This window comes from Chiloscyllium punctatum, chromosome 44, assembly GCF_047496795.1.
Source record: "Chiloscyllium punctatum isolate Juve2018m chromosome 44, sChiPun1.3, whole genome shotgun sequence".
In the NCBI taxonomy this organism is placed as follows: domain Eukaryota; kingdom Metazoa; phylum Chordata; class Chondrichthyes; order Orectolobiformes; family Hemiscylliidae; genus Chiloscyllium; species Chiloscyllium punctatum.
Window position 1 is genome coordinate 50,174,216 of NC_092782.1, and position 27,479 is coordinate 50,201,694.

General features: G+C 45.9%; 1 protein-coding gene across 8 annotated transcripts in view; it reads left to right on the plus strand.

Moving 5' to 3' along the window:
* The first annotated feature begins 12,975 nt into the window (after window positions 1–12,975).
* Window positions 12,976–27,479, plus strand: part of plxna4 (plexin A4) — a 632,909-nt gene continuing 618,405 nt past the window's right edge. The window contains exons 1-2 of one of the 8 annotated variants that reach the window (XM_072562914.1): window positions 12,976–13,126; window positions 23,981–25,293. In XM_072562914.1, coding sequence (XP_072419015.1) covers window positions 24,130–25,293 — 1,164 coding nt within the window. In that variant the 5' untranslated portion in view covers window positions 12,976–13,126; window positions 23,981–24,129. Of the gene's footprint in view, window positions 13,127–13,282; window positions 13,519–13,831; window positions 13,956–14,291; window positions 14,530–15,906; window positions 16,172–23,980; window positions 25,294–27,479 lie in introns of those variants that run through there. The other 7 variants (XM_072562916.1, XM_072562917.1, XM_072562920.1 and 4 more) reach the window with 7 other exon arrangements.

Sequence of the window (27,479 nt, forward strand, 5' to 3'; positions counted from 1 at the left end):
AACTTATGAGACCAACAATAAACAAACACATCTGAATGGAAATTAACATGTCATTAAAATAAATATAACCAGTTATTCAGACCTGCACCTTCTGTTTTGTTTACAAATTTTAGGAAGTTTCACAAATCAGGATAAACGTCACCTAGAGATTATATGACCTGGAAAAAAACATGAAGCTAGACACAGGAATACATGAAGGAACTGTATTTTAGACAACAGCTTTGGAGCAGAGCAGAGACAAAATGAGAGATTTGTCATAACAGGAAGGCTTTCTCTCCTTGTCTTTTTCTCTTACCCTCTCAGGACAAAGCTGGTGATAAAAAGCAAAATGGAGAAACATCTATTCAATGAGAACTCAAATCTATCTATTATTGTCACTGCTGCTGATAATACAAGTCATCAACTAAACAACCGTAGTCTCAGTTTAGATTTAGCCCCTCAAGGGCTCTTGTGACTCTACCAAGTCTGCACAGCATTTTATATTTTTCAATATGATCATCGCTCATTCTTTTAAACTGTAATAAGTAGAGGTCTACTCTGTTCAACCTCTCATCATAAGACAATCCCTACATCCCAGGAATCCTAATGAATCTTCCCTGAACTGTACCTAATGAAAGTATATTTCTCCTTTAATAAGCTGACCATAACAATACACAGTGTTCAAGGAATGGTCTCATTATATTCTGTACAGTTGTAGTAAGACCTCCTTTTTTTCTCTCCTGCATGTAATAAAGGCTAACATTCCGTTTGCTTTCCGAATCATGTGCTGTCTTTCTATTTACTTTTTGTGATTCAAGCACGAGGAACCCTCTAATCCCTCTGTATCACAACATTCTCTAACCACTCTCCATTTAAATAATATTCCACTTTTATATTACTGCTTGACAATGTGGACAATTTCGTTTATTCCCACATTATATCCCATTTGCCAGATTTTCTGCCCATTCCTCACAACTTAACTTTCCAACTTATTTTCATATCAGTAATAAATGTGGCTACAATACAATCGGTCTCTTCATGCAAGTCATTAAAACAGGTCATAAATTGTTGAGGCCTTATTACTGATCCCTGTCACTCTCCATAAGGTAGGTTTATTAAGCTGATAAGTTTTAATATCTTATTAACCTGATCCTTTCTCCTACTCCAAACAAATTTCTCTGGTCTTCCTCATTACAGCATCTCCCTACTCAAGATATAATTATTGGGAGATTCAAGATGGCAGCAGTCTGAAAGGTCTGCCATGTTGGGCTCTGTGCCATACCCCAGGCAAGGTGGGCTCCTACTCCTACCTATCCCCCCAAAACCCACCGCCCCCACCCCTACCTGATAGCCACCTCTGAGGAAAATTTTCAGTATAAAGCAGGCAGAGCACCTATTTTAAATTTGGATTTGGATGTTCTGGGAATGAAGATGATGAAAGGAAAAGGTGTGAGGTAAGTACAGCAGGCAATGCACTCCTCTGCTGTGTCAGGCATACCCACAGTTGCTGCTTTGACTCCTCTGGCAGCGCTTTTAAGCTTGGTGGAGCAGCAACACCTACTCAGGGAGTTTGCAGAACTCCATGAAAAAAATCAAAACAGCGCTGGAACTGATTACTGCCATACTGACAAAGCATGAATAGGAGATTCGGGCATTGGATCGATGCGTGGAAGCAGTTAAGCAAAGGACAGCGGCGTCAGAGGCTGTGATGGAGAACTCTGAGGAGTGGATCCAAGTCTTGGAAGGCCAGATTCGGGCCTTGCTGGAACAGGTCGACGACCTTGAAAATCGAGCTTGGAGAGGAAGCTGACATGTTGTGGGTTTTCCGGAGCATAAGGAAGGCGACAACCTGGCTGAGTTCCTTGAGAAGTGGCTCCTGGAATTGCTGGGGTTGGAGATCGAGTCAGGCCGGGTGAGTGTGGAGCAGCCCCATCTGATCGCCATTAGATTAGATTCCCTACAGTGTGGAAACAGGCCCTTCAGCCCAAAGAGTCCACACCAACCCTCCGAAGAGTAATCCACCCAGACCCATTTTCCTCTGACTAATGCACCTAACACTATGGGCAATTTAGCATGGCCGATTCACCTGCAGGTCCAGGTCGGGTTGAGCCCCTGCCCAGGGGCGACTCCAGCACTATATAAAAAAAAGCAGTTAATAATAGAAACATCCAAAGACCGATTGTATTGTAGCCAAATTTGTTACTGATATGAAAATAAGTTAGAAAGTTAAGTTGTGAGGAATGGGCAGAAAATCTGGCAAATGGGATATAATGTTGGAAGAAATGAAGTTGTCCACATTGTCAAGCAGTAATATAAAAGTGGAATATTATTTAAATGGAGAGTGGTTAGAGAATGTTGTGATACAGAGGGATCAGAATGCTCCTTGTGCTTGAATCACAAAAGAGACTTCCATCTCTTGTGTGGAAGAGATCTGGTATATAAAGGTTCGAGAATAATGTTTTTTCAAGACTTTTCTGGAGCCATAATTAAGAAGATGATGTTAAGATAAAATTAAGAGACTGAAATATTCAATATGCTCTGAGGTACCCGGCAGTACTATGTTTTAGTTATCGAGGGTCTGTCTATAACTTCAACTCTGCAGAAAAAGCAAAAGAATTTATGAACCCGCTGAAATAATGGACTTGGACAGAGGGGGAAAGAGGAAAAGATGTGTGCAGACAATGGCATAATGTTTTTTTTATTTTCACTTTCTTTGTTCTTTTCTCTTTTGTGGTTTCAGGCCTTAGAGGCTTGGTGTTGCTTTGGTGTAAAATTTGGTTTGTTTCATATTATATCCATTTGGTAGTTATCTGTTATTTTACTGTTCTGTTTTTCTGGGTGAAGGGTGGTTACTTCTTTGGTGTAAAGATGTGTGGGGTTGAGATATGGAGAGGGAGGGGAGGGCATCCATTATTAGCTTGCAGGAGTGTAAATAACGTGTTTTTTCCCTTTGCCTGGGTTTGGGGCATGGCCTTAACTGAAAGGTGCCAGGACAACTGTAAGGTTGGGAGTGAATGCCCCCTATGGGTGAGGGGAGAGATCTCTGGGGATTTGTTGTTTTAGTGTTTATTTGTTCAAGTTATGAGTAATGGTTAGTTTCTTAGTTTGTAGGAATAGTTTTCAGATTTGATCAAATCTGTGTTTCTTCCACTCGCTACACATTGAATGGGCTTCTTCCTCTTGGGGGACCATGGGCTGTAGTGTGCGGTCATGGCTAGCGATCTGTTCAGATAGTGCACCTGGAATATAAAGGGGAGTCAATCCCTCATTAAAAGGAAAAATGTGCTCTCAAATCTTAAGAAGGAATAGTTTAACATCACTCTGTTGCAAGAGACACATTTAAATGATAGGGAGCATCTGAAGTTACAGGAAAGGGGATACAATAGGCTATTCTTCTCACCCTTCAACTCCAAAAGCAGAGGAGTGGTCATACTGGTATGAAGGAACCTCCCACTTCAGGTGATACATCAAATCAAGAATGGGTATGGACGACTAATCATTCTCAACGCTCTGGTGCACGAAGAAGAGTATGGCATCTTGACTGTTTACTGTCCCCCCGCACATCCCTCTCAAATGTTTGGTTGACATGCTCTCTAAATTAATGGCTCTTGAGGTGCACCCTCACGATTATAGGAGGACACTTTAATTGTCTCATGGACCCTGGAATAGACAGGATACCAAGGGATTCTGGGTTAGTGGTGCTGGTAGAGCACAGCAGTTCAGGCAGCATCCAAGGAGCTTCGAAATCGACGTTTCAGGCAAAAGCCCTTCATCAGGAATAAAGGCAGGGAGCCTGAAGGGGTCTGTCAGGTACACCACTGCAGTCTAGACTGGTAGTGGACTTGTGTAAGGAGTTTGGGTTAGTGGATGTGTGGAGGTCTCTCCCCCCAATAGGAGGGATTTTACCTTTTACTCCAACCCGCACAAGTGCTGCACAAGAATTGATATGTTCTTGTTCCCTTGGTTTGTTTGGACCTGGTGTTGGCCTGCAGGATTAGGAACATAACTATTTCAGACCATGCAGCGGTGTACTTGGATGTTAAGACCAAGGGTAGTGGAGCAGACACACAGCACTGGCGCATGGATCCGTTTCTGTTAAGGGATGGCAACTCTGTACAGTACAATACAAGGAAGTTCAGGGCTTTTTGGGACATCAGTTGAGGTAGGGGCAGTAATCCATTGGTGCTTTGGGAGACCAGCAAGGCATGTTTAAGGGGTCTGATTATTTCATACTCAAAGTGAGAAAGAGGCAGAGAGGAGAGCAGCAGTGGATGCTTGAGACCCAGCTGAAGGCAGCCGAGTCAGCGTGTTACAATGGACCATTCGTGGTTAAATTACAACAGGTCATGGCTGTCCGGGATTCTCTGGACTCAGTGCTCACACAAGCAACGAAGAGAGGGGTCTCCTTTGCAAAACAAGGGCTGTTTGAATATAGGGATAAGCCAGGTAGATAGCTGGCTTATCTGGCTAGGAAGAAAAGTGCTCCACAGTCCATTGTGTCTATTAGGGAGAGAACCTGCAGCAACATTCGCGAGCTGAAAAAGATTAATGCCAGATTTCGGGAACTCTATGCAGAGTTATACTGGTCAGAGCGCTGGGGGGATGGAGTAGTGAGATTAGAATCTTTTTTGAAAACTTGGACCTCCCTGGTACAAACGCAGATCAGGCTTCCTTTTAAGTGCACCTCTGACAATACAAGAGGTGGTAAGGCACCCGGTCCAGACGGGTTCCTGAGTGAATTTTACAGGGAGTATATATACATGTTAGTTAGATTAGATTAGATGAGATTCCCTACAGTGTGGAAGCAGGTCCTTCGGCCCAACCAGTCCACACCGACCCTCCAAAAAGTAACCCACCCAGACCCATTTCCCCTCTGACTAATGCACCTACCACTATTGGCAATTGAGCATGGCCAATTCACCTGACCTGCACATCTTTGGATTGTGGGAGGAAACCGGAGCACCCGGAGGAAACCCACACAGACACAGGGAGAATGTGCAAACTCCACACAGACTGAGGCTGGAATCGAACCTGGCACTGTGAGGCAGCAGTGCTAACCACTGAGCCACAGTGCCACCCCGGTTGAACCACTTCTGGAGATGTATAGTTATTTGTATAGCCAGGACTGCCTTCTGCCCTCTCTTAGCGAGGCCAATATCTCCATCATTTTAAAGAAAGGGAAAGACCTCACGGATTGCATGTCATACATACCTATCTTGTTGTTAATTGTAGACTTCAAAATTTTATCAAAGGTGCTGGCTCTAAGGTTGGAGAAGGTGCTGCCCATTATTATAAAGGAGGACCAGAAGGGTTCTATCAAGGGCCGCAGCTCCTCCCACAATATCAGGCAGGTACTGAACATAGTGCAAGTATGTCTGCAGAGATTATTTCCGGGCTTGGTGGTCTCCCTGGGTGCTGAAAAGTCTTCTGTTCGAGTAGAATGGTTGTATCTCTTTGATGTTCTAGATCATTTTGGTCTAGTGGGGCCCTTCACCAGGTGGGTGGCAGTGTTATGTAGAGGCCCTAAGGTGGCAGTTATCATGAATGGTGTCAAATTAAGCAATTTTAGTGTGGGGAGAGGCAGCCAACAGGATGTCCTCTCTCACCACTGCTATTTACTTTGGGAATTGAGCCGTTGGCAGAGGGCATCTGAAAGGACTCTGAAATAGTGGCACCAAAGGTGGGAATTGGGGAACACAAAATTACTCTTTATGTGGATGATATCCTTCTGTTTCTGGCTAACCCAGAAAAGACCGTACCCCGGCTAATACAAATATTAAATTATTCGGCAATTTTTTGGGATACAGGATAAATTTTGCAAAGTCGGGACTTATGCCTGTGGGTGTTTTGGTGAAGCTGGAGGACGGAATGCAGTTTTCTTTTCGGTGGTCACAGAAAGGTTCTCTTCATCTGGGAATTTTTATGAGCCCTACCTTCCATCTGCTGTACAGAGCTAACTTTGTACAATTGCTTGTGAGAATGAAGCAGGACTTGCAGTGATGGGAGGGGCTACCCTTATCATTGTTTGGCCATATAGCCCTGATTAAAATGAATGTTCTTCTATGGCTATTATATCCTATGAGGATGCTCCCGTTGTTGTTACCCAGCCAGTAAGGACTTGAGGTTGATATGGTTGATGTTGAGGTCTCGCAGGCAAGATGTCCCCTCATCAAATTACTGTTTGCGGACAGGATGAGATCTGTGGTTGAGCACTGTGAGAGTCTGAATATCATAAATATGGTGAAAGCATGGAGGATAATGCAGCAGCATGAGGGCAATTTGCTTAAGACTTCACCATTTACCCCATTAGTAGGAGCCCCAGGATTTAGACCCGGGTTAATGGACTCTAGCTTTAGAGCATGGGAGGGTAAGGGAATCTTCTGTTAGGGAGATTTATTTGAGGAAGAAGTCTTGACATCTTTCAACCGATTAAGTCAAAAATATGGACTCCCTAATAGGGACCTTTTCCGATACTTCCAGGTTAGGGATTAAATGCAGAAAAAGACCACGCTCTTGGCTCAGCCTCACAAACTGGATATAGTGAGAAGAGTGCTCCGATGTGGGGGTGATCTCTCGGTTGGTACAATATACCATCTGCAGAATGGAAGGATCTTGGGGTATATGGAGAGACTCCATGGCATCTGGAATCAGGTGCTAGGGGAAGAAATCTCATCAGAGACATAGGAGGATATATGGAGGAATGTAAAGAAAATTTCAATATGCAATAAAGCAGAAGCTATGCAATTGAAAATCCTTCACAGGGTCCATATGGCACCAGAGAGATCAGCAAAGTTTAAGAAAGGATCTTCTCCAAAATGTCCCAAATGTAAAGTCAGCATAGGCACCCTCGCAAATTGCTTTTGGTCCTGCTACAAGATTCAAGGATATTTGGGTGCCATCGTGAATGAGCTAAGAGAAGATCCTAGGAATTGAAGTTAAGGAGGATCCGGTATCCCTTCTTTAGGGATGACTGAATCTGCCCTCTCTGGGTGAGCACAGGAATAGGTTATTTAATATTCTTATACACTGTGCGAGAAAGAACATTCTAATGGACTGGATATCAGAAAAACCTCCAGGTCTTGTGGATGACACAGACTTGTGATGGAGCATGTCCCCCAAAATTATCTGATGAGTATGGCGCACCATGGAACACAGCAATTTTATAAGACATGGTGGCCATTTCTAAATTACATAGACATGGACCTATCAGCAGTACTGATTAGGGTGAGGGTTGTTGCCATGATGGTTGCATATGATGATGGTGGTGTTGGTGGTGGTGGTGGTGGTGGGGTGGAGAAAGCCAAGCCAATTGTTGCTACTGTGGACAGGAGCTTCGGTGGAGGTGTGGTGAGTGGAGTAGAGTAATGTAATATAATTTACTTTTATTAGATTGTAATTTAATTTAATACTATTTCATTTAATTTGAGTTTAGTTTAACTTAGCTAAATTTAAGTAAATATGAGATGATTGTATCCTGAAGTGTAGTAGGTTAACATTGTTAACATTATTGTTAACAGTATTGTTAACATTACTGTACTATAATAAAGTGGTAGTATTTCTACTTTTGTGAATTTTTGTACTTTTATAACTTTTTAAAGTAAAAGTAAAAATATTTCAATAAATATGTATATGAAAAATATAATCATCGGGTTACTTTTCCTTTTTAACAACAGTGTTCTACTGTGCACTTTCCATTATTGAAATCTTCATTTGCCTATTTCATCATGTTGTTAATAATTGCTTGCAATTATCTATTCTACTTCCAGTGTCATTGCATCTACCAGTGTGGGTCACCACTCTCTCTAGTTCTCTCTCTATGGCATTATTTTCCCATTGTGAACAGAAACAATTTTTCAGAGTCTTTTGCGACATTGCTACTCACTTCCAGCTACCCAAGAAACAGTGCTTTTATCGAAATTCTCTATTTCTGACTTCTAATCAGTCTGTAATCCAACTTGCTACTATCTCTTAAGTGGTCAAAAGCTTTTTGACAGTCCATGTAAACAGCATCCACTGTACTTCCTCATCCACCGCAATTGATACTGTCTCAAAGATCCCTCAGGATGACCACTGCGTTGCATAAAAGTAACGCTGCTGCATGAGAATACACTGCAGCTATGCAATATATCATGAAATGAGTTGCCAGAGGAGATAGTGGAAGCTGATACAATTACAACATTTAAAAGGCACCTGGAAGGGTTCATAAGTAGGAAGGGTTTGGAGGATATGGGCCAAGTGTTGGCAAATGAGAGTAGATTAGGTTAGGATAACTGGTCGGCATGGACGTGTTGGACCAAAGGGTCTGTTTCTGTGCTGTACATCTCCATGACTCTATGACACTTGTGACTCAACCTTGATACACTTTGATCCAGAAGGTTTTGGTTTCAGGTCTCACTCCAGAACATGAGCACATACGTATTACACTGAGAAAATGAATCATTGTCAGAAGTGCTCTTATTTGAATAAGATGTTTAATACAGACTCTGATAACCCTACCCAAGTAAATGTAATGAAATCCTATGGATTTCTGTTGAACATAAAGAAGTTCTTCTGAATAAAAGCTGAGCAATTCTTCCCAGTGTTTTAGCCAATATTTATCTCTTAATCAACATGTTATCATTCTGCAATTTGTGGGAAATTGCTGTGCTCAAATTGGTTGCTGCATTTCCAATAACAATAACTGTATTTAATCGGTTATAAAGAGCTTTGAGACATCAGGTGATTACGACCAGTGCGATATATAATTTTTTTTTACATAATACTGAGCTAACTAAGGGAGAAGTGATCATGAGAACTGTCATTTACATTGAGAAAAATACATTGTGATCTATGTCAACGACACTAAGAAATTTGCCATTGGGAATAATACTGAAAGAATAACCCTGTAATTTTTAAAGCAACTTGGAATGAAAGAGCATTGGACTAGAATGAGAAAGTAATGCAGCACCATGCTGAGTTAAATACTCAGTCTGTCATAGGTCCATTTTGTCAGCAGCACCATCTCAGAGAGTATAATAAATTAGTTTAATTCTGTGGCACAGCAGAGATAAAATGAACTGTGAATCCTGAAAATCTGAACTGCAAACAGAAAGTGCTAGAAATGTACACACGCCTGTCAGCACTGGAAACGCAAAAGACAAATTAACATCTCAACATCGCTTTCCAACCTTCTCATGCTATCCCTCAATCCCAACATGCTCTCAAAACACAACCCTCTTTTTTTGGAAGACAAAACAAACACCTGAAAGATACCAAGGAAATAAATTGAATGAAATCAAATCATTATTGCAAAAGAAAAGTACAGTGGATGCTGAAAATCTGAAATAAAAATAAAGTGCTGGACAAATGCGATAGTAATGACAGCATTTGTGGAGAGAGAAACAAGTTTCAGGTCTACAGTCCAAAGACATACATGTTAGGTGGATTGGACATGTTAAATTACCCATAGTGTTCAGGGATGTGTAGGTTAGGTCTGTTAGTCATGGGAAATGCAGGCATAGGGTTAGGGGATGGGTCTGGGTGGGGTGCTCTTCAGAGGGCCAGTGTGGACTTGTTGAACTGAATGGCCTGTTTCCACACTGTATTGTATTCTAATATGACTCATTTTCACATATTATCAATCCATATCCACTGTACCCTCTAGTTAAGAACACAATTGACTCTTTCACCACCTCAGTACCTTTCCCTGGTAGTGTATTCCATGTTTTCTTTGTTCATTCATGGGTTATGGTTGGCATTGGCTGCTTGCCCCTTGTTGCCCTTGAAAAGGTGGCAGTCAGCTGCCCTCTTTAATCACTTTAGGTCACCCTACAATGCCCTTAGGAAGGGAATTCCAGGATTTTGACCTAGCAATGAAGGTGTGTATTGCTAAGTCAGGATGGTGAGCAAATTGGAGGGGAACTTGCTGTTTTTGTCCTTCTAGGTGGAAGTGGTCCTCGGTTTGGAAGGTGCTGTCTTAGGATCTTGGTAAATTTCTTCAGTGCATCTTGTAGATAGTATACACTGCTGCTACTGAGTGGAGGTGATAAAGGAAATAGATGCTTGTGGATGTAGTGCTAATCAAGCGGGCTGCTTTGTCTTGGATGGTGTCAAGCTTCTTGAGTGTTGTTGGAGCTGCACCCATTCAGGCAAGTGGGGAGTATTTCATCACACTCCTGACTTGCTCCTCGGTGGACAGGCTTTGGGAGTCAGAAGAAAGTAAGGACTGCAGATGCTGGAGATCAGAGCTTAAAAATGTGTTGCTGGAAAAGCGCAGCAGGTCAGGCAGCATCAAAGGAGCAGGAGAATCGATGTTTCGGGCATAAGCCCTTCTTCAGGAAATCAGGAGTCAGGAGTTGAGTTACTAGCCACAGTATTCCTAGCCTCTGACCTCCTCTTGTAGCCATTGTGTTTTATGTGATGAATCCAGCGGACTTTCTGGTCAATGATAACCTGCAGGCTGTTGATAGTGGGTGATTCAATAATGGTAACACCATTGAATGTTAAGGAGCAGTGATTAGATTGTCTCATGTTGGAGATGGTCATTGCCTGGCATTTGTGTGGCACAAATGTTACTTGCCACTTGTCAGCCCAAGCCTGGATACTGCAACAAAAACAGATTGCTGGAGAAATTCAGCAGATCATGAGACCAAACCTGGATATTATCCAGACTCCAGGGTTTTTGAAGAGAGCAAGTTCGCCTTTTTCACTCCTGACATTGACTCTGGGGATACCAATGCTTGCCCGAATACCGGGATAGAAGCTTCAAGTTTGGCTGATTCAGACCCAAACAACCCATTCAATTCATTCTGTAACAGTGTAGAAGACAGTGGCTGGCCACACAGCACTCGCTGAGGGACCAGTGTTGGGAAATCTTTCCCTTCTCTGACCCTTTAGGGATCTCTGCTGGGATGAGGTGAATTCGAGTCGCGCTCTCAAATTTGATAATTCCCACGTTTTATCTTGCTGCATCTCTCTGTGTTATTTTGTTCAAGATTTTCAGTGGCCCTACAGTGTACAAATGTCAATTAAACACGAGGATCAAATATCATTGCCATCGTGTGATATTGTGTACGGTTTACACTGGGGAGCTGCGCCTGTCATGTTTTTGCCGGTTCAACCCTTGTAGACTACTTCTCTGACCGATGCAGGGGTAGGGTGTCAGAAATGGTCACACTGTCTGTGAGGATTGGCCGCTATCTTCGGGAGGGTTGAAGAGTTGGGGCCATTTTTTTTTCTTGGAGCCATTTCTGGGTTAGCCCTTCCTCAGCATCGACAGGTCGCTCTAAAATGACAGACACGAATGAGTGGATTTCCCTTAGCCCCCTCGAAAGAGAGCACCCTTTTCCGCTGAGTTTGCAAGCGATGTGTCGCCTCTAGATGTCGTTGCAATGCAGGGATTCAGCGAGAGAGCCTGTCTCTCCCACACTCACACACAAACAGACACACTCAATCCTCTGTCTGTCTGTCGCCTTCTGCCATACAACACTGCATTATCTCCAATGCAATCGGTGCATTTACTCACGTGCACTTTTCTCAACGCATTATTTTTTCTCTCTCTCCGGGGGAACTCCTTAAAATATGTTGGCAGCTTGGAATTTTGCAATGCAAGAAACGCCGTTTTAGAGTTTGGAGAATCTGGGAAGGTTGGGACATGCGTGAAAACCGAAAGAGCTGCGGATGCAGTAAATCAGAAACAAAAGCAGAAATAGCTGGACAAGCTCAGCCGGTCTGTCAGCATCCGTGCAGAGGAATCAGAGTTAACGTTTCGGGTTCGGTGACCCTTGCTCAGAAACATATATGAGAGTGTCCACGTCGCCCGCCCCCTGGTCTCTCAATGTGCAGGTTGGCTAAAATTGGGAGCTCAGACGGTCACTGAGCGAGGGAAGCGGAACCGGCGGTGTCAGAGTTCAACACTGAAACGCTGGAACTCAGGGTCTCTCAACCCCTCAATACAGGGACTTATCCCCTCTTGACTGTACCTTCATGTGGTGCAGTGTTCATTAATATTGGGATATGTAGGCTAGGATTTATCAACATCAATCAGTAACTAAATTCATATTTTCATGGATTCACATTTTCAATACTCAAATGGCATTTTGTTTTTGCAGGGAGAGACGGGGCAGTGGGACTCTTTCAAAGAGCCAGTTTAGCACGACGGTTCTGTCTCAATCCACGATTGCATTACAGGTTAACTTCCCAGAAAAATTAAACGTTAATATCCTGCCTTGAGGGTCCCATAGTTGACTCTTTAAAGAGATAGTCATGATAGCTTCATAAAATCATAGGGATTTACAGCACGGAAATGGGTCCATTCGGCTATGATGGGTGATTTTCTTTTACGGGTAACGGGATGAGTGATTAGTGCAGAAAGTTTATATCGAGGAAAGCAGATATTGGAATTCGCCAGATCTTAAACGCTCACTTCCGCCCCCAGTCTCGGGGTACTCATTGTGAAACAGAGAATTGAAAGCGATATGATGTACAAATGCCAGCCACGGGGTAATTCATAATTGCAGATATTATTTCTGAAAAAAAAACTTTTTTTTTCACTGTGAAGTAGAGTTGGAAATAGCACAATTAACAGAATAACTGGTGGGAACGGTACGTCACAGGAGTGTGACAGCAGCATTGACAGAAACAGAGTGAAAGTAGATAACAACTCACTTTCCTCACTGTGCCGTGGCAGGATTTAAATGCAAACACTTGGACACTTTTGCATATTCAAGACAAAGTTCGTGTCTGCAATTAATTCTCCTCACTACCCCCCCCCCCCCCCCTACCCGCCCCATCCTCGGTGCATGAGTTTGAGCCAGCGACAGCAGTTCAAAGAAGACCCGCTCTCTGTGTTACACTGGCACCGCCGCCGCTGCTCCTGTTTCAGTGATAGGAGAGCAGGCAGAAGGGGGAGTGGGTAAGGGAAGGAGGGGGGGGCAGGGTTTGAAGGAGGAAATCTCTACCTGGCCAGAGACCCTGGGGGAAGCCTCGATTCCACTCTCTCCTCTCCCCACCCCCACCTCTCCCAAAAATGCACTGAAGTGTACAAGTGTAAGAATGGTATTGCCAAGCGGAGGACTGAGAGAGCTACAAGAGAGCTGATGACACTCTTGCCTTCACATCCTGCCTTCACTCGGACCCGCTTTAAGTAGATGATCGGGGGGAAAAAAAGGTTTTTCTCTCTCTATGTTTATTTTATGTGGGGGTGGTGTGGTGTGGGGGAAGCGGAATGAGGAATATTTCTGAAGTGTTGCCCTGCGTTCAGCAGCGATATCTCAGCGTCTTTGCAGTGTGTGTGTGTTTGTGTGTGTGTGTCAATGCGGCGGCTCGACTAAGCAAACCAAGCAGCAAGCGCGAATGAGTGAACCATTACAGTCCAGTAATAGGAAGTTTGGCTTCGCCAATAGTGTCGTCTTCAAGCTCATTTGCAACTAATGGGATAATAATATTAACAACCGCCCCCCCCCCTCCAGTTCTGAAAAAAAAGCACCGAAATGTGAAACTGTCGGATTGACCGAGATGTGAGCAATGCAGACGGTGGTCTTCTGTTATCCCGGGCACCTGGTAAGGTCTTTTTGGGTCCACCTCCCCGCCCCCTACAAAAGAAACAATCTTTACTGTTACCGAGGTATTTTTTGTGAGGTATTTGTGTGGTGTCAGCCGTTTGTTACGAGTACCTTTCTGCAGGTGGCAATGTGGATTCAGTGTGTTTTCTCTGTCTCTCTCTCTCTCTCTGCCATCCACAAACACACTCTCAGCTTCGCACTCCAGAGGATGAGCCATTGACTGTCACTACTCCCCCCCCCCCCCCCCCCCCCACCACCCCCCAATATTTAAGAGCGGAGACGTGGTGTGTGTCTGTGCATTGGGCTACACTGGGATTCCTGAGTCGACAGTATCCCGGCTGCGGATACCTGGAGTCCATGCCTCCGTCTATCTCCTGGATGAACTGTTCGATCTCACTCTGTGTAAGATGTGGGATTTCCCCGGGTTAGTTACAGGTACAAACCCCAGAACACCCCGGAGGGAGCTTGAAGGCGGCCGAGATCAATCTTGCGGGGGAACATATTTGGGGGAACGGGGAATGGAAGCTTTCTCGCCCCCATCCCCTCCTCCCAATAAAACTAAAACATCGCGGTGTGCAAGAACACGGGCCCTATGCGGAAAAGGATTGTAGCTAGTCACCTCATCAGTGTGTGTACAGCGTGTACACTCACACCCAGTGAAGGGAGGTGGGGGCTGTTGGTTGGTGGGTGTACTCCTTGTCATGGACTTGTATATTCACCCCAGGGGCTTGCACGCTGTCTGAAGCGAGCGGTGCAGTGCTATCGGTTGGTTATTGGTGTTCCTGTTCAGTTAGTGATTGCTGATGGTACAGCCCCGCTAATCCCTTCCCAGACACATTGCTGGCTCTCTCCAGTGGGCTCCCGTTCACCCAGCAGTTCGACTGTGGACAGCGTTATCCAGTCAGTGAGCAGTCTCCCTGCAGTTCCCTCCCCGCGGTAGTTGAAATACAGTGACTGGAACCAAGGTGGGATATATACGGGGCGAAAAGGCATTGCGGGAATAGGGCAGGTAAGTGTCTTTGAAATTGGACCCAGTGTTGCACAGTTGGGGGGGGGGGGGGCTGTGGAAATCGGGAGGAATCTGTGCAAGTGTTAATCATTGCAGAGGGAAGTGTTGTCAGGAATAAGGTGAAGAATACTGAATTTATTTGAGAATTACCCAAGCATTTGTGCAATATGTCCGTGAATCTGTGTGATGAAGGGATAGCCATTGAGGTTGCGTGTGCGTGAGAGAGAGAGATGATCAGTTCGATTTGTGATTTCCCCTTTTTCCCTCCCAATCCGACCATGACCTTTATGAGGAGTGGGCATTTCAGACACACTCACTCAACGTTAAAGTCATCCATCCGGATTTAATAATGATTTTCTTTTCCTTTCTCGGGTTAGAGAAAGGTTAGAGCTGTATCGCGCCTCTCAGAAACCTGTAACAGCTTTCCATCCAGTGGAAGGAAATACAGTGGCTGTCACACATGTAGAACTCAGACTCGGTTTCTGGGAGAATACTGCGTGAACAGCTTCCCATAAATCTGCTTTCATCCCGATGGCAGTAAACTCGATTATTTACTTGATTTCCTACTCCTCGGATGCTGCCTGAACTGCTGTGCTTTTCCAGCACCACTCTAATCAAGACTCTGGTTTCCAGCATCTGCAGCCCTCGTTTTTGCCAGCTTTACTTGATTATATGCAGCGGAGGGAGAGGAGGAACGTCTGCCGTTAGGGCAGTCCTACTATCAAGATGAAAGGGCAATTTTCCACATTGGAGTAATTAGGACGTTTAATGGTCATGGGAGTGACATATCCTCCACATCCTACCTTATATTCATACATCGCTAACTCTGCATCTTAAAACTGACTTTTAGTGAACTTTTGTTTTGATAATGAGGGCAGATTTCCCTTCAATAACGTTCGGGTGAACTGTTGTGTGGTTCCTCAATCCGGAATCAGATCCCCTACTCGAGTATGAATTAACGCTTGGCTGGTAGCCAGCGCTCTGGATCTAAGGTCGATGCGATGGGCAACTTTGTTTAATGCTCCCTTTATTTTTAATGTTAAAAATCACACAACACCAGATTATAGTCCAACAGGTTTAATTGGAAGCACTAGCTTTCGAAGCGACGCTCCTTCATCAGGTGATTTATTTTTAATAGTGTTGTATTCACCGTGCACCTCGGAAAGAAGAGGAAATAATTTTGTTCAATTGTCAACTGATGACGCCAGGGTGTCCTTTACTGCAGGGAGATAGCCTGTCTCCAAAGGGCTTGTTGGTGGGGGGAGTGGGAATCGGACCGGTCTGGGCGGTGCCTTGATTTCCCGTTGTGGGTGAGATTGAGGAGGGGGCGGGTACAGTTTCTGTGAAAAGGGCTTTTCCCCAGCAGCCGGAGCTTTTGAAGGCGATTCGGGTTAAGGTCAGCAGTTGACTTGGGAATGTGAGGAAGCTTTCCGGGCCGACCTCCCGGAGTGGGCAGTCTGCGTGTGACCTCAGATGTAGCTTTCTGCAAAGTCTGAAGTGGTCGGGAGTTCGAGACAGCCTTACAACGATGGCCAGCGCAAGGACAGACGGATGTTTGTGTTTATAATCAGTGAATTCCAATGAGTGTTGGGTATGAAGATCATCGGATTGTATTGTTATGTTTACATAAAAGGAGCCGCGTGTAAGTTTTGCCAGATTTTATTTAAAAAGAACTGAAAATGTGTTGCTGGAAAAGCGCAGCAGGTCAGGCAGCATCCAAGGAGCAGGAAAATCGACGTTTCGGGCTGAAGAAGGGCTCTTTCTTTATTTAAAAGAAAACATGCTAAATAATTGGCGTCAAAGACTTGCTCGACGGCTCTAGGACCCAAAAGCTCCTCTCCTCGTCCTGCTCCAGTTTCTTCCTTGTCTGAAGATTGAACCTGTTACACGGAGAGTCTGAGAGAGGACTCTCCGATCAAGGAGCTTGGGATCAGTCTCCGGCTCTCCCACACGCCAGCGGTTAGCACAGTGTGCACAATTCCTGTCCTGGCTGACTCGCTTCAGCCAGTGCCCGTCTCCCGCCCCCCACATTCCCTCAGCATGTGGGAATCCTAGCGCCCCAGGTTGGAAAAGGCTGAATATGCTGATTTCTTGACCATTCACTGACCGGCGGCGAAATTTAAAACGCGCCCGTTTCTGCGCAGTTAGACTTCCCAAAATGCCAGCAATCCCATTTCCACTGCTAATGGACATCACGTTAAAATTGGCGGAATGAATAAACCAGTGTCCAGAATAGTTCAAGTTTTATCGCGATTTGTAAGGATTTAGTTAAAAACGTTGTTAGTTAGGGACACGTTGCTCGATAATTAGCAGTAACTAAAGGGCTAAATTAGCTGCAGTGAGATCTGAGAACAGGATTCTTTCTGAAGGATTGCCCAGACTTGGTTGTGTAAGGATGTCTTTTTGGAACATGCTTGTTCGAAAATTCTCAACAATTGTTCAGCCGACACAAGATTCTGAAAGTAATATTATGTCCTGAGAGCTGCGAATCCCTCCAGTAATCTTACCTGCCCCATTTTTCTCCCTTTAAAGAGCATCTCTCTTTGGTCATCTAACCTCTCTCTCACTCACTCTGTCCTGTTGCTATTTTCTGAACAACCTGTCCAGACATATTATCGCACACTTCTGGAGCTGTTGGGACTTGAACCTGAGTCCCGCGGCTCAGAAGTAAGGACACTCCCACAACGAACCTAACTTCCTGACCAAATGCTTTTTACTTACGATGGGTGGATAGGGGTCAAACCCAGGCAAATGGGACTCGTTCAGTTTTGGAAATCTGGTCGGCATGGACGAGTTGGACCGAAGGGTCTGTTTCAGCGCTGTATGATTCTAGAAGGCGCAAATATGTGAATAAACTGACCAATTTAAAACGAATGTCTTTCGTCAAACTCATAAGAATAATAATTTCATCTGAAGATTACCGTGGCATTGTTTTAAAAATGCGGTCCGAATTTGACGCTATTGTTAAAGATGTGGACAATTTATCCTCAAGTTTCACCGAATGACTTTCGGGATGCATCTACTCAGTTTAAGGATTCTCTTCCCCTCCCCTCATTCCTGAAGATCTCGAGTTGCAAGATGCGAAATCATTGCCCTTTAGCGCTCTGCGCCCCCCCCCCCAAAAAAAATCTGACCTTAGTTAAAGTAGTGCCTTTAGTTGCTAGAATGCAGGAGAATTTTTCTTGAATAGGACGCAGGTTTCTTAAGTCCTCCTCGAATGTGTGATTTTTTTTTTCAAATCCTGTGTTTGATTATAATGAGCTGTAGCGAACTTCTGTAATAGGTTTAGAAACGGAGATCGCAGCCGGTGTCTGGATCCTACAGAATTGAATTGATTGATTCATCTACAGGGAGAGAGAGAGAGAGAGAGAGAAAGTACTTGGATTGATTTAGAGTGGGAGGATGGATCAACAAACACCCAATTTGTTTAATTACCTAATAGGCAATTACAGTACCTCCAACTCAATTAGATGAAATTCCAATTATAAGCAAATGTTTCCTCGTGAGATTCCTATAACGAGACTGGTACCAGCAATAACGTGCCAGAACATCGCCCCAAAAGCAGGAATTTGGGAAAGTTCAATATTTAGTTTAATTTTCTTTTAAGTAAAATGAACATGCGTTCTTCTTGTGGTTTTTCGGACGTATCTCAGTAACACTGAATGCTCGCAGCCTTGCACATCTGTATGTTTTGGGTACCATGAACTAATCAATGTCATGACTTAGTGAAGGGGCTGGAGAACGATTAGGCACTGAGTATAAGTAGCAGGAGGTCACAGATATGTGCCTCACCCAGAGGATGGATTGAAAGCGAGTGAGTACTTCATGCTGGAGATCACAGTGGGTCACGCCGCATCCGTGGAAAGACAGCGAGCTAACGTTTCGAGTCTAGATGACTCTTCAGAGCTCGTTATTACCACTCCTCACTGGGTGAGGACATCTTTGAACGGAAGATAAGCGGATTCGAAAAATTTCGGATTCGCCCGGTGATCTATCCTACAATATTGGTTCTTAAGATTGGATCTTCGTTAGCCACCATTAACTTAACATGGACAAGTCAAATCTGGGAATTAAATTGATCGAGAGCTGGGAAAAAACGCGGTTAAAGACTAAAAATAAATTGCAGATGATGGAATCCAGGGTAGACAAGCAGGTCCTGAAGAAGGGTTCTACCCGGAACGTCGCCTTCTCCATCTCCTGATGCTGTGTTCTTCCAGCCTCCTGCTTGTCTACTCTGGGGGGAAAAACACAGCAGGTCAGGCAGCATCCAAGGAGCAGGAGAGTCCACGTTTCGGGCATAAGTCCCGACACATCGACTCTCCTGCTCCTCGGAAACTGCCTGACCTACTGTTTTTTTTTCAGAGCCACGTTTCATTGACTCTGACTCTCCAGCATCTGCAGTATCTCCTACTAACCGAGAGCTGGTCTATATTTGGATCAGGAGTAAATGGCACACATTCCAATTTCTTATTCAGTTGGTTCAAGATTTGTCTGTGGTTTCGTATTCCTAGCCATCGCCTCTTAAATGATATGGAACAGCCTTAATGTTAATAGGGATTGTACATTGTAGATCCTCGTCATTTCTCCCCACCCACCTCTCCCCAGCTCTGTGCAGTCTGGCAGGCAAAGGGCTGTGAAAGATTATGCCAAGGTGTTTTGTGAGTTGTCCATCACGTTGATGTTCACATTGAGAAATGGAGTTTAAAACTCCAAAAGTTTCAATTAAACATTATTCAAGTAAAACACTCTGTTTTAAAAAGTCTCAATGTGTCATTTGGCCGCATCTCATGGAATTTGTAACTTTCCCCGTCTGGGTCTTTTTGGTCTACTGGGCAAAGAGAGAGAGAGGATTGTTGATAAAGATCTGTACTGGCTCCCAGACATGCAGAGGGAATGAGATGAAGAGAAGCAGATGGGAGATACTCGGCAGGTCAGGTATCCGCTGTGAATCAAGTGGTGCTCCGCGTTGTTGGAATTATTTGCAGCGTTTTCCGTTCACATTTCAGAATTCCAGAAATGACTGGGTTTTGCATGTACAGAGTGAGAGGAAGCGCAAAAAAACGTTTCAGACCACGTGCTTACAAAAGTACACTTCGTCCATGTTTGTGAAGAGGTTGTGTCAGCACAGTCACTGGTACATGGACCAGTTTTTAAGGACCCCTGGTTTCTAGTTATCCCTGAAAGTAGGGGGTGGGGAGGAAGAGTTGACGTTAGAATATTTCCCATTGGGTATTTGTCTTGGATTTCAGATGAAGGGACCAATACAGAGATAAAAAAGTTCTTCTGTCGTTAGTGAATCTATGTAATTGCACCTCAAGAGGGCTGTAGATGTAGGTCCGTAAGAATATTCAAGTCTGGGGGCTGGCGGGTTTTTATTTAATAAGGGGACTCAGGCAGGACAGTGGAGTTGTAGATTCTCGGATCGGCTGTGATCTCACTGTACGACTGAGCAAGACTTGATGGGCCGCATCGCCGCCTTCTGTATGTGAAGAGAGTGACGAGTGCAGATACTGGAGATCAGAGTCGAGAGTGTGGTACTGGAAAAGCACAGCAGGTCAGGCAGCATCCGAGGAGCAGGAGAGTCAACATAAGCCCTTTATCAGTACTGTATACACCAGCACCTACCTCTTAAAGGAGGCAGGAGTTGAGAGTCTGGCTGACTGGCCAGCCCAGGGCCAGAGCCCACAGTGAAAATGTGTGTGTTCCTTCTCGAGAATCTCTCTAGGTCCTGACATCTCGGTGTGACAGAAAGTCAGTGACCCTCAGAAATCCTAATTGTCTTCTTAAAGTACAAAAATTGAGAGGACCTTTGACACCTCTAACTTAGTTTTATTTCTAATTTTGATGTGGGCGTCAGTGGATTTATTGCCTATCCATAATTACCCTTGAACTGAGTAACTCGCTTGGCCAGCTCAGAGGGCAGTTAATAGTCATTGCTTTGAGGGTCTGGAGTCACATGTAGGCCAGACCAGGTAAGGATGGCAAATTTCCTTCCCTGAAGGACGAATGAGCTTTTAATTATGCAACCGATTAAAATGCACCCTGTACATAAAATCAAATCACTTTACAATTCAGGTCAGGCGTTGCAGAGATTTTCATGAATATATAATTAATACCATCATAAGTCTTAAATAAAATGCGGCGTTACTTTGAGAATTAATGGGTCAAATTAATTCCTAAAATCAGCAGGCTTGACAGACGTGGCGGAAGATGCTCTGTCGTCCCATTTCAGGGTCATCAGGGAGAGGGGTGGAAGTGTGGCGGGAGGGATGGGGTATGGGGATAGGGGTGGGAGTGCAGGGGGAGGGTGGGGGAAGGGGTTGAAGGTATGGGAGGGGTGGGGTATGGGGAGAGAGGGGAGGGGTGGACATATGGGGATAGGGGTGGGGAATACAGGGTAAGGGTGGGAGTATGGGGAGAGGGGTGGAGTATAGGGGGAAGGGTGGGGTATGGGGGAGGGGGCGGGCGTATGGGGAGAGGGGTGGAGTATACGAGGGAAGGGTGGGGTATGGGGAAAGGGGCGGGCGTATGGGGGAGGGGGGTGGGGGTATGGAGAGGGGGTTGGGGGTATGGGTGAGAGTTGGGGGTATATGAAGAGGGGGTGGGAGTATGGGGAGAAGGGTGGTGGTATGGGTGAGAGGGTAGGGTATGGGGGAGGGGGTGGGAGTATGGATGGGGATTGCCTGGTGAAGAATGGGGGTCATAGTGAGCACTCTGAGAGAGTGATGCCTCCTTGCGATGAATCCACAACAGCAACGATTTTAAGTGGTGGGGTAGACCCTCTTTATTCTCCCACCCCACCCCACCCCCTTTAATATAATTACGTTGAAATAATTTCAGATTACATTTGCAATCTTTCCTTTATTCACCCACTAGGAAATGCTATGGATGCAAGTTGTTCTTCTGTGTAACTTGGTGGTTTATTGAAGTCCTGGTTATTGCAGTATTTATCTTGGTTTACACGTTACTTAATCAGCTGGCTCTTTTGGGCGTGACGGATTGTTTGATTAATGAAACCCCGGTAGGTTGAGGAGCAAACGTGCTGCTTGCTCCTTTTGAAGGGAAACCGAGGCTCTTTCGGAAGGCGGGCGGATGGATTCGATCATTGAGTGATTCCACGCCCCCCCCCCCCCACCCCTCATGACAAAGGGCGAGGGGGAAAACCCGAGCTCCAGATTGGAGCTCTTCCAGCGGACCCCACAGTTTTGTTTGGACTAAGTTATATTTATTCAATCGGTTCAGGCAAGTTATTACACGCCTTTAGAGCTGGAACTCCGGGCTCAGAGGTAGGGACACTACCACTGTACCACAGCACAGAAGGCCCCTTGTACACCCAAACTTCACGAATCTGCGTGTTATTCTTGTGCAGCGCCGCTTCCAATCTCTGCATCGTTCTATTCCATAGGGTAGGGGATTTGTTAGCGGCAGTTGCAATACATAAGAGACATAATGACCCCCGGCACTGACCAAGGCCGATCCCAGATTTCAGGAGGAATTTATTTCGGGAAAAAAAATCGGCTGGGTTAAATTGCAAATAAGCACGAAGCTTTTAATGTACCCAGCGTTTAGTAGCTGTGCTAGATAACTCAGTCTTGAGTGATTATTGCTTAAATTGTCCCTCCAGGAGATTTCATTTCATGTACGGAGCGTCGTGAAATGAATTGTTAGCGTGTTTATATTTCTGTCGCCGTTGGGGTGAGACAGGATTCCTGCTTCTTGGACGGCTGTCAGCTTCTTCACTTGTGCGGTGGGAAAAATACACCCAACAATAGCAGATAGAACCAGTCATACAATGCGTAAACAGACCCTTCGGTTCAGCTAATCCATGCGGACCATGTTCCCACTTGCCTGCTTTTGGTCCATATTCCTTCAAATCTTTCCTGCTCATGTACTTGGCCAAATATTATTTAAACTTTACAAAAGTACTTGCATCCACCAATTCCTCTGGAAGTTCACTCCACACACAATCACTCTGTGTAAAAAAAAAAGTTGCCCCTCGTCTTTTTTAAATTTTTTCCTCACTCTAGTTTTGAACTCCCCCACCCTAGCGAAAGGGCCCTTGTTACTCACCTTATCTATGTACCTCATGGTTTTATAAGCCTCTATAAGGTTGCCCCTTAACCTCTTACCCTCTCGTGAAAAAGGTCCCAGCCTATTTTTATATCACAACCCCTCCATTCCCAGCAACATCCTGGTAAATCTTTTCTCAACCCTCTCCTTCCGATAGCAGGGCAACCAGGACTGCACACAGTACTCCAGAAGAGGCCCCATCAACATCCTGTACAACCTCAACATGACGCCCCAACTCCTATAATCAAAGCTCTGAGTAATGGTGACCTTATAGAGGTTTGCAAAATTATGAGGGGCATGGATAGGGTAAATAGGCAAAGTCTTTGCCCTGGGGTTGGGGAGTCCAGAACTAGAGGGTATAGGTTTCGGGTGAGGGGGGAAAGATATGTAAGAGACCTCAGGAGCAACTTTTTCACGCAGAGGGTGGTATGTGTATGGAATGAGCTGCCAGAGGATGTGGTGGAGGCTGGTACAATTGCAACATTTAAGAGGCATCTGGATGGGTATATGAATAGGAAGGGTTTGGAGGGATATGGGCCAGGTGCTGGCAGGTGGGACTAGTTTGGGTTGGGATACCTGGTCGGCTTGGACAGGTTGGACTGAAGGGTCTGTTTCCATGCTGTACATCTCTATGATTCTGTAATGAAGCCAAGGGTGCTAATCACTTTCTTTACCATCCTGCCTACCTGTGATGCAAATTTTGAGCAATTACGTACCTGAACCCCTCGGTCTCTCTGCTCTACAACACTACCCCAGGCCCTACCATCAATTGTATAAGTCTTTTTCTATTTTACCAAAATACAATACCTTGCATTTGTCCAAATGAATCCATCATTGCTTAGCCCATTGACCTGATTGATCAAGACCTCTTTATAATCTTAGATAACCTTCTTCACTGTCCACTATGTCTCTTTGAGCTGAAAGGGGAATAGTCTTACCAAAACACCAGGGAGACAACTGGTGATGGTGAAACCATACCTCAGACAAAAAAGAGGGTCATTCATGGTAACCTCAGCTGGTGTGGGAATTGAACCCACGCCATTCAGTTAACTGCGATAACCAAGCCCCGAGCTGAAAAGGTAATGTGCGAATGATACAAGGTGGGGGCCAAAGAGAGCCAACAGGAATGGATTAGCTTAACTGGGAGAAAGTGAGGACTGCTCCGGTCAACCATTCCTGATGAAGGGCTTTTGCCCGAAACGTCGGTTCTCCTGCTCCTCAGATGCTGCCTGACCTTGCTGTGCTTTTCCAGCACCACTCTCGTGGACTCTGGATTAGCTTAATGTCCCAGAGGTGGAAAAGAGATCCCCTCTCCTTTTGGGCAAGCTGGGAGGGATTCTGTGACCAATCTGCTTTGTAACTTTTATTTCTTCTCTTTCAGACTTACCATGCTGAGGATCGGGCGTGGGTAGACTTGTAGCCGAGTGTCTTTTTTTCAACCAGGATTTAAACATTAAAACAAGAGGAACCGGACCAAAATCGACATCCACTCTCTCTTCCCACCACCAACCCCCTCCCCCCCAAAAAACAATGGCGGTCGGCAGATACTGCCTCACCTTTCTTCTGCTCCTCACTCTGGCCTCTTGCTGTGGTGGGGGCTCAGTGGTTAACCAGGATTACAGGACTTTTAAAACGGATAACCCAGACTGGGTGTTCAATCACCTGGCGGTGGACCAGAGCACGGGCAGCGTGTACCTGGGAGCGGTCAATCGGATCTACAAGCTGTCCAGTGACCTGCACCCTCTGATCACCCACCAGACAGGGCCGGATGAGGACAATCCGAATTGCTACCCACCCCGCATCGTCCAGCCGTGCAACGAGCCGCTGCGGCTGACCGACAACATCAACAAGATGCTGCTGATCGACCAGGGGGAGCGGCGCCTGATCGCGTGCGGGAGTCTGTACCAGGGCATCTGCAAGCTGCTGCGGCTGGAGGACCTCTTCAAGCTGGGGGAGCCGTACCACAAGAAGGAGCACTACCTGTCCGGGGTCAACGACAGCGGCTCGGTCTTCGGGGTGATCGTGTCGGGGCAGGGCTCGGACGCGAAGCTGTTCGTGGCCACGGCGGTGGACGGTAAGCCCGAGTACTTCCCGACCATCTCCAGCCGCTTGCTGGCCAGCAACGCGGAGGCCGACGAGATGTTCTCCTTCGTCTTCCACGACGAGTTTGTGGCTTCCCTCATCAAGATCCCGTCGGACACCTTCACGGTGATTCCCGACTTTGATATTTACTACATCTACGGGTTCAGCAGCGGCGCCTTCGTCTACTTCCTGACCCTTCAGCCCGAGCTGATCAACACCGGGCCAGGCTCCAGCCGCCAGCAGGTCTACACCTCCAAACTGGTGCGCCTCTGCCAGGCCGACACCACCTTCAACTCCTACGTGGAGATGCCCATCGGCTGTGTCCGGGACGGGGTGGAGTACCGGCTGCTGCAGGCCGCTCACCTCGCCAAGGCTGGCCCGGTGCTAGCCCGGTCCCTGGGCATTCAGGCCAACCGGGACGACGTGCTGTTCGCCGTCTTCTCCAAGGGCCAGAAGAGGCGCAGCCAAGCCCCCGATGAATCCGTCCTCTGCATGTTTGTGCTGAGCTCCATCAACGAGCGCATTAAGGACCGTCTGCAGTCCTGCTACAGAGGCGAGGGCTTCCTGGATCTGGCCTGGCTCAAAGTGAAGGACATCCCGTGTGTGCCCGCGGTAAGGCTGGCTCTATATCTCTCTCTGTATGTGTGTGTGTGTAGCTCTCTGTATGTGTGTGTCCTTTGTGTGTGTATGTATCTGGGACTTCTGTTCATAGAACAAACCAAACCAGCAACCCCCTCCAAAAGACGCTGGAAATCCGAAACTTGATTAGATTCCCTACAGTGTGGAAACAGGTCCTTCGGCCCAACCAGTCCACACCGACCCTCCAAAGAGTAACCTACCCAGACCCATTCTCCTCTGACTAATGCACCTAGCACTATGGGCAATTTAGCATGACCAATTCACCTGACCTGCACATCTTTGGACTGTGGGGAGGAAACCCACGTAGAACACGAGTGCAAACTCCACACAGATGGTTGCCCCAGGCTGGAATGGAACCTGGGGCGCTGGTGCTGTGAGGCAGCAGTGCTAATCACTGAGCCACCGTGCAGCCCCTGAAAGAGCTGGGACAACTCAGCAGGTCTGTCAGCATTTGTTAGAGAGAAAATTGACCCTTCTTCAGAACTCGAGAGTGTGGCGCTGGAAAAACGCAGCAGGTCAGGCAGCAACCGAAGAGCAGGAAAATCAGGAATTCCTGATGAAGGGCTTATGCCCGAAACGTTGACTCTCCTGCTCCTCGAATGCTGCCTGACCAGCTGTGCTTTTCCAGCACCACACTCTGGACTCTGACCTCCAGCATCTGCTCTTCTCACTTTCTCCTACTTCAGAACTGTTTGTAGCCAGGAAAATGTTGGGATATCTGCTGAGGATGGGGGCGGAATGCGTTTTCATAGAATTTGTTCCAACTTAACCCGACAGGCCCTTCACGTTGGTGTATTGTTAGGGAAATATATCATGTGTTAAGTCGTCGCACTATTTTGAATGCCAACAACCCAGTAAATTAATCAATCATTTTGATAGCCCTCAAAGGGGTGCCTTAAGGGAAAGTTAGCAAATGGAAATCTCAGTTTTTGGAGTCTATCATGCACTCCCTGCATTGCTACTCACTGGCACCATGAAGTAAAGTTACCATTGTCCCTCCTGGAATACAGGACTGCACTCTCTCACTGCAACAAGACACCCCTGGTGGTGATTTAACCTGAGGGTCATCATGCCTCAGGCGAAGGCTGAGGATTGAGAAGGAGGGTCCTTTATAGGAACCTCAGTACAGGAATCGCACCCATGCTCTCAACATTACTTTGTATTGCCAACCAGCCACTGAGCTAACCAGAAGGCCTAATGCATACCAGTGGGGGATGAGGTGCTCCCTTCATATGGTCATAGCCACAGAAGAGGCAGATTGTTGAGTTTATCAGCAACCCCCCCTCACCTCTACATGTCCCACCCCACAATGGCCAAGAGTGCGGTTGATTAGATTAGATCCCCTAGAGTATGAAAATAAGCCCTTTGGCCCAACAAGTCCACACCAACCCTCTGAAGAGTAATCCACCCAGACCCATTCCCCTACCCTATATTTACCCCTGACATTATGGGCAATTTACCATGCACATCCTTTTGATTGTGGGAGGAAACCAGAGCACCCGGAGGAAACCCACCTAGACATGGGGAGAATATGCAAAATCCACACAGCCACCCGAGGTTGGGATCAAACCCAGGTCCCTGGTGCTGTGAGGCAGCAGTGCTAACCACTGTGCCACCCTAACTGAATGCAGTATCCAAAAACTGGCCTAACCAATGTGCTGCACAGCTGCAACAGGGCCTCCCAACTCAGTGCTAACCACTGAGCCACTGTGCTGCCCGTGGTGTCTATATGGAGCCATTGAAGGCAGTGTGCCATTCATGTGCTGTGCAGACCCTGAGAGTGTGCAAGTGATTTTGAATCTTTAAAGCACCTTGGATTATTCTTCCTAAAGCTCTCCATTTGTCCGACCACGTATTCCACTTTTAGGATGCACCTTAAACCATACCCCTCTGTTGAAGCTTTTAATTACTTTTCCTAATACCTTCTTATGTGGCTTGGTGTCACAAGTTGGTATTTGCTCCTGTCAAACACTTTGGGATGTTCCAAGAGTGTAAGATCAGTGTAATTCTTTGTAACTGCATGAAAGGTGCTTTAATAACTCTAGTACTGCATTCAAAGGTTCTGTGGCCAAAGGATGAAATGTGAAAGCTTTAAAAAAACTCTTTTTTTAAAAAAAAACCCCTCTGGGCCTCATTCCTATCTGCTGTAGTCTCTAACC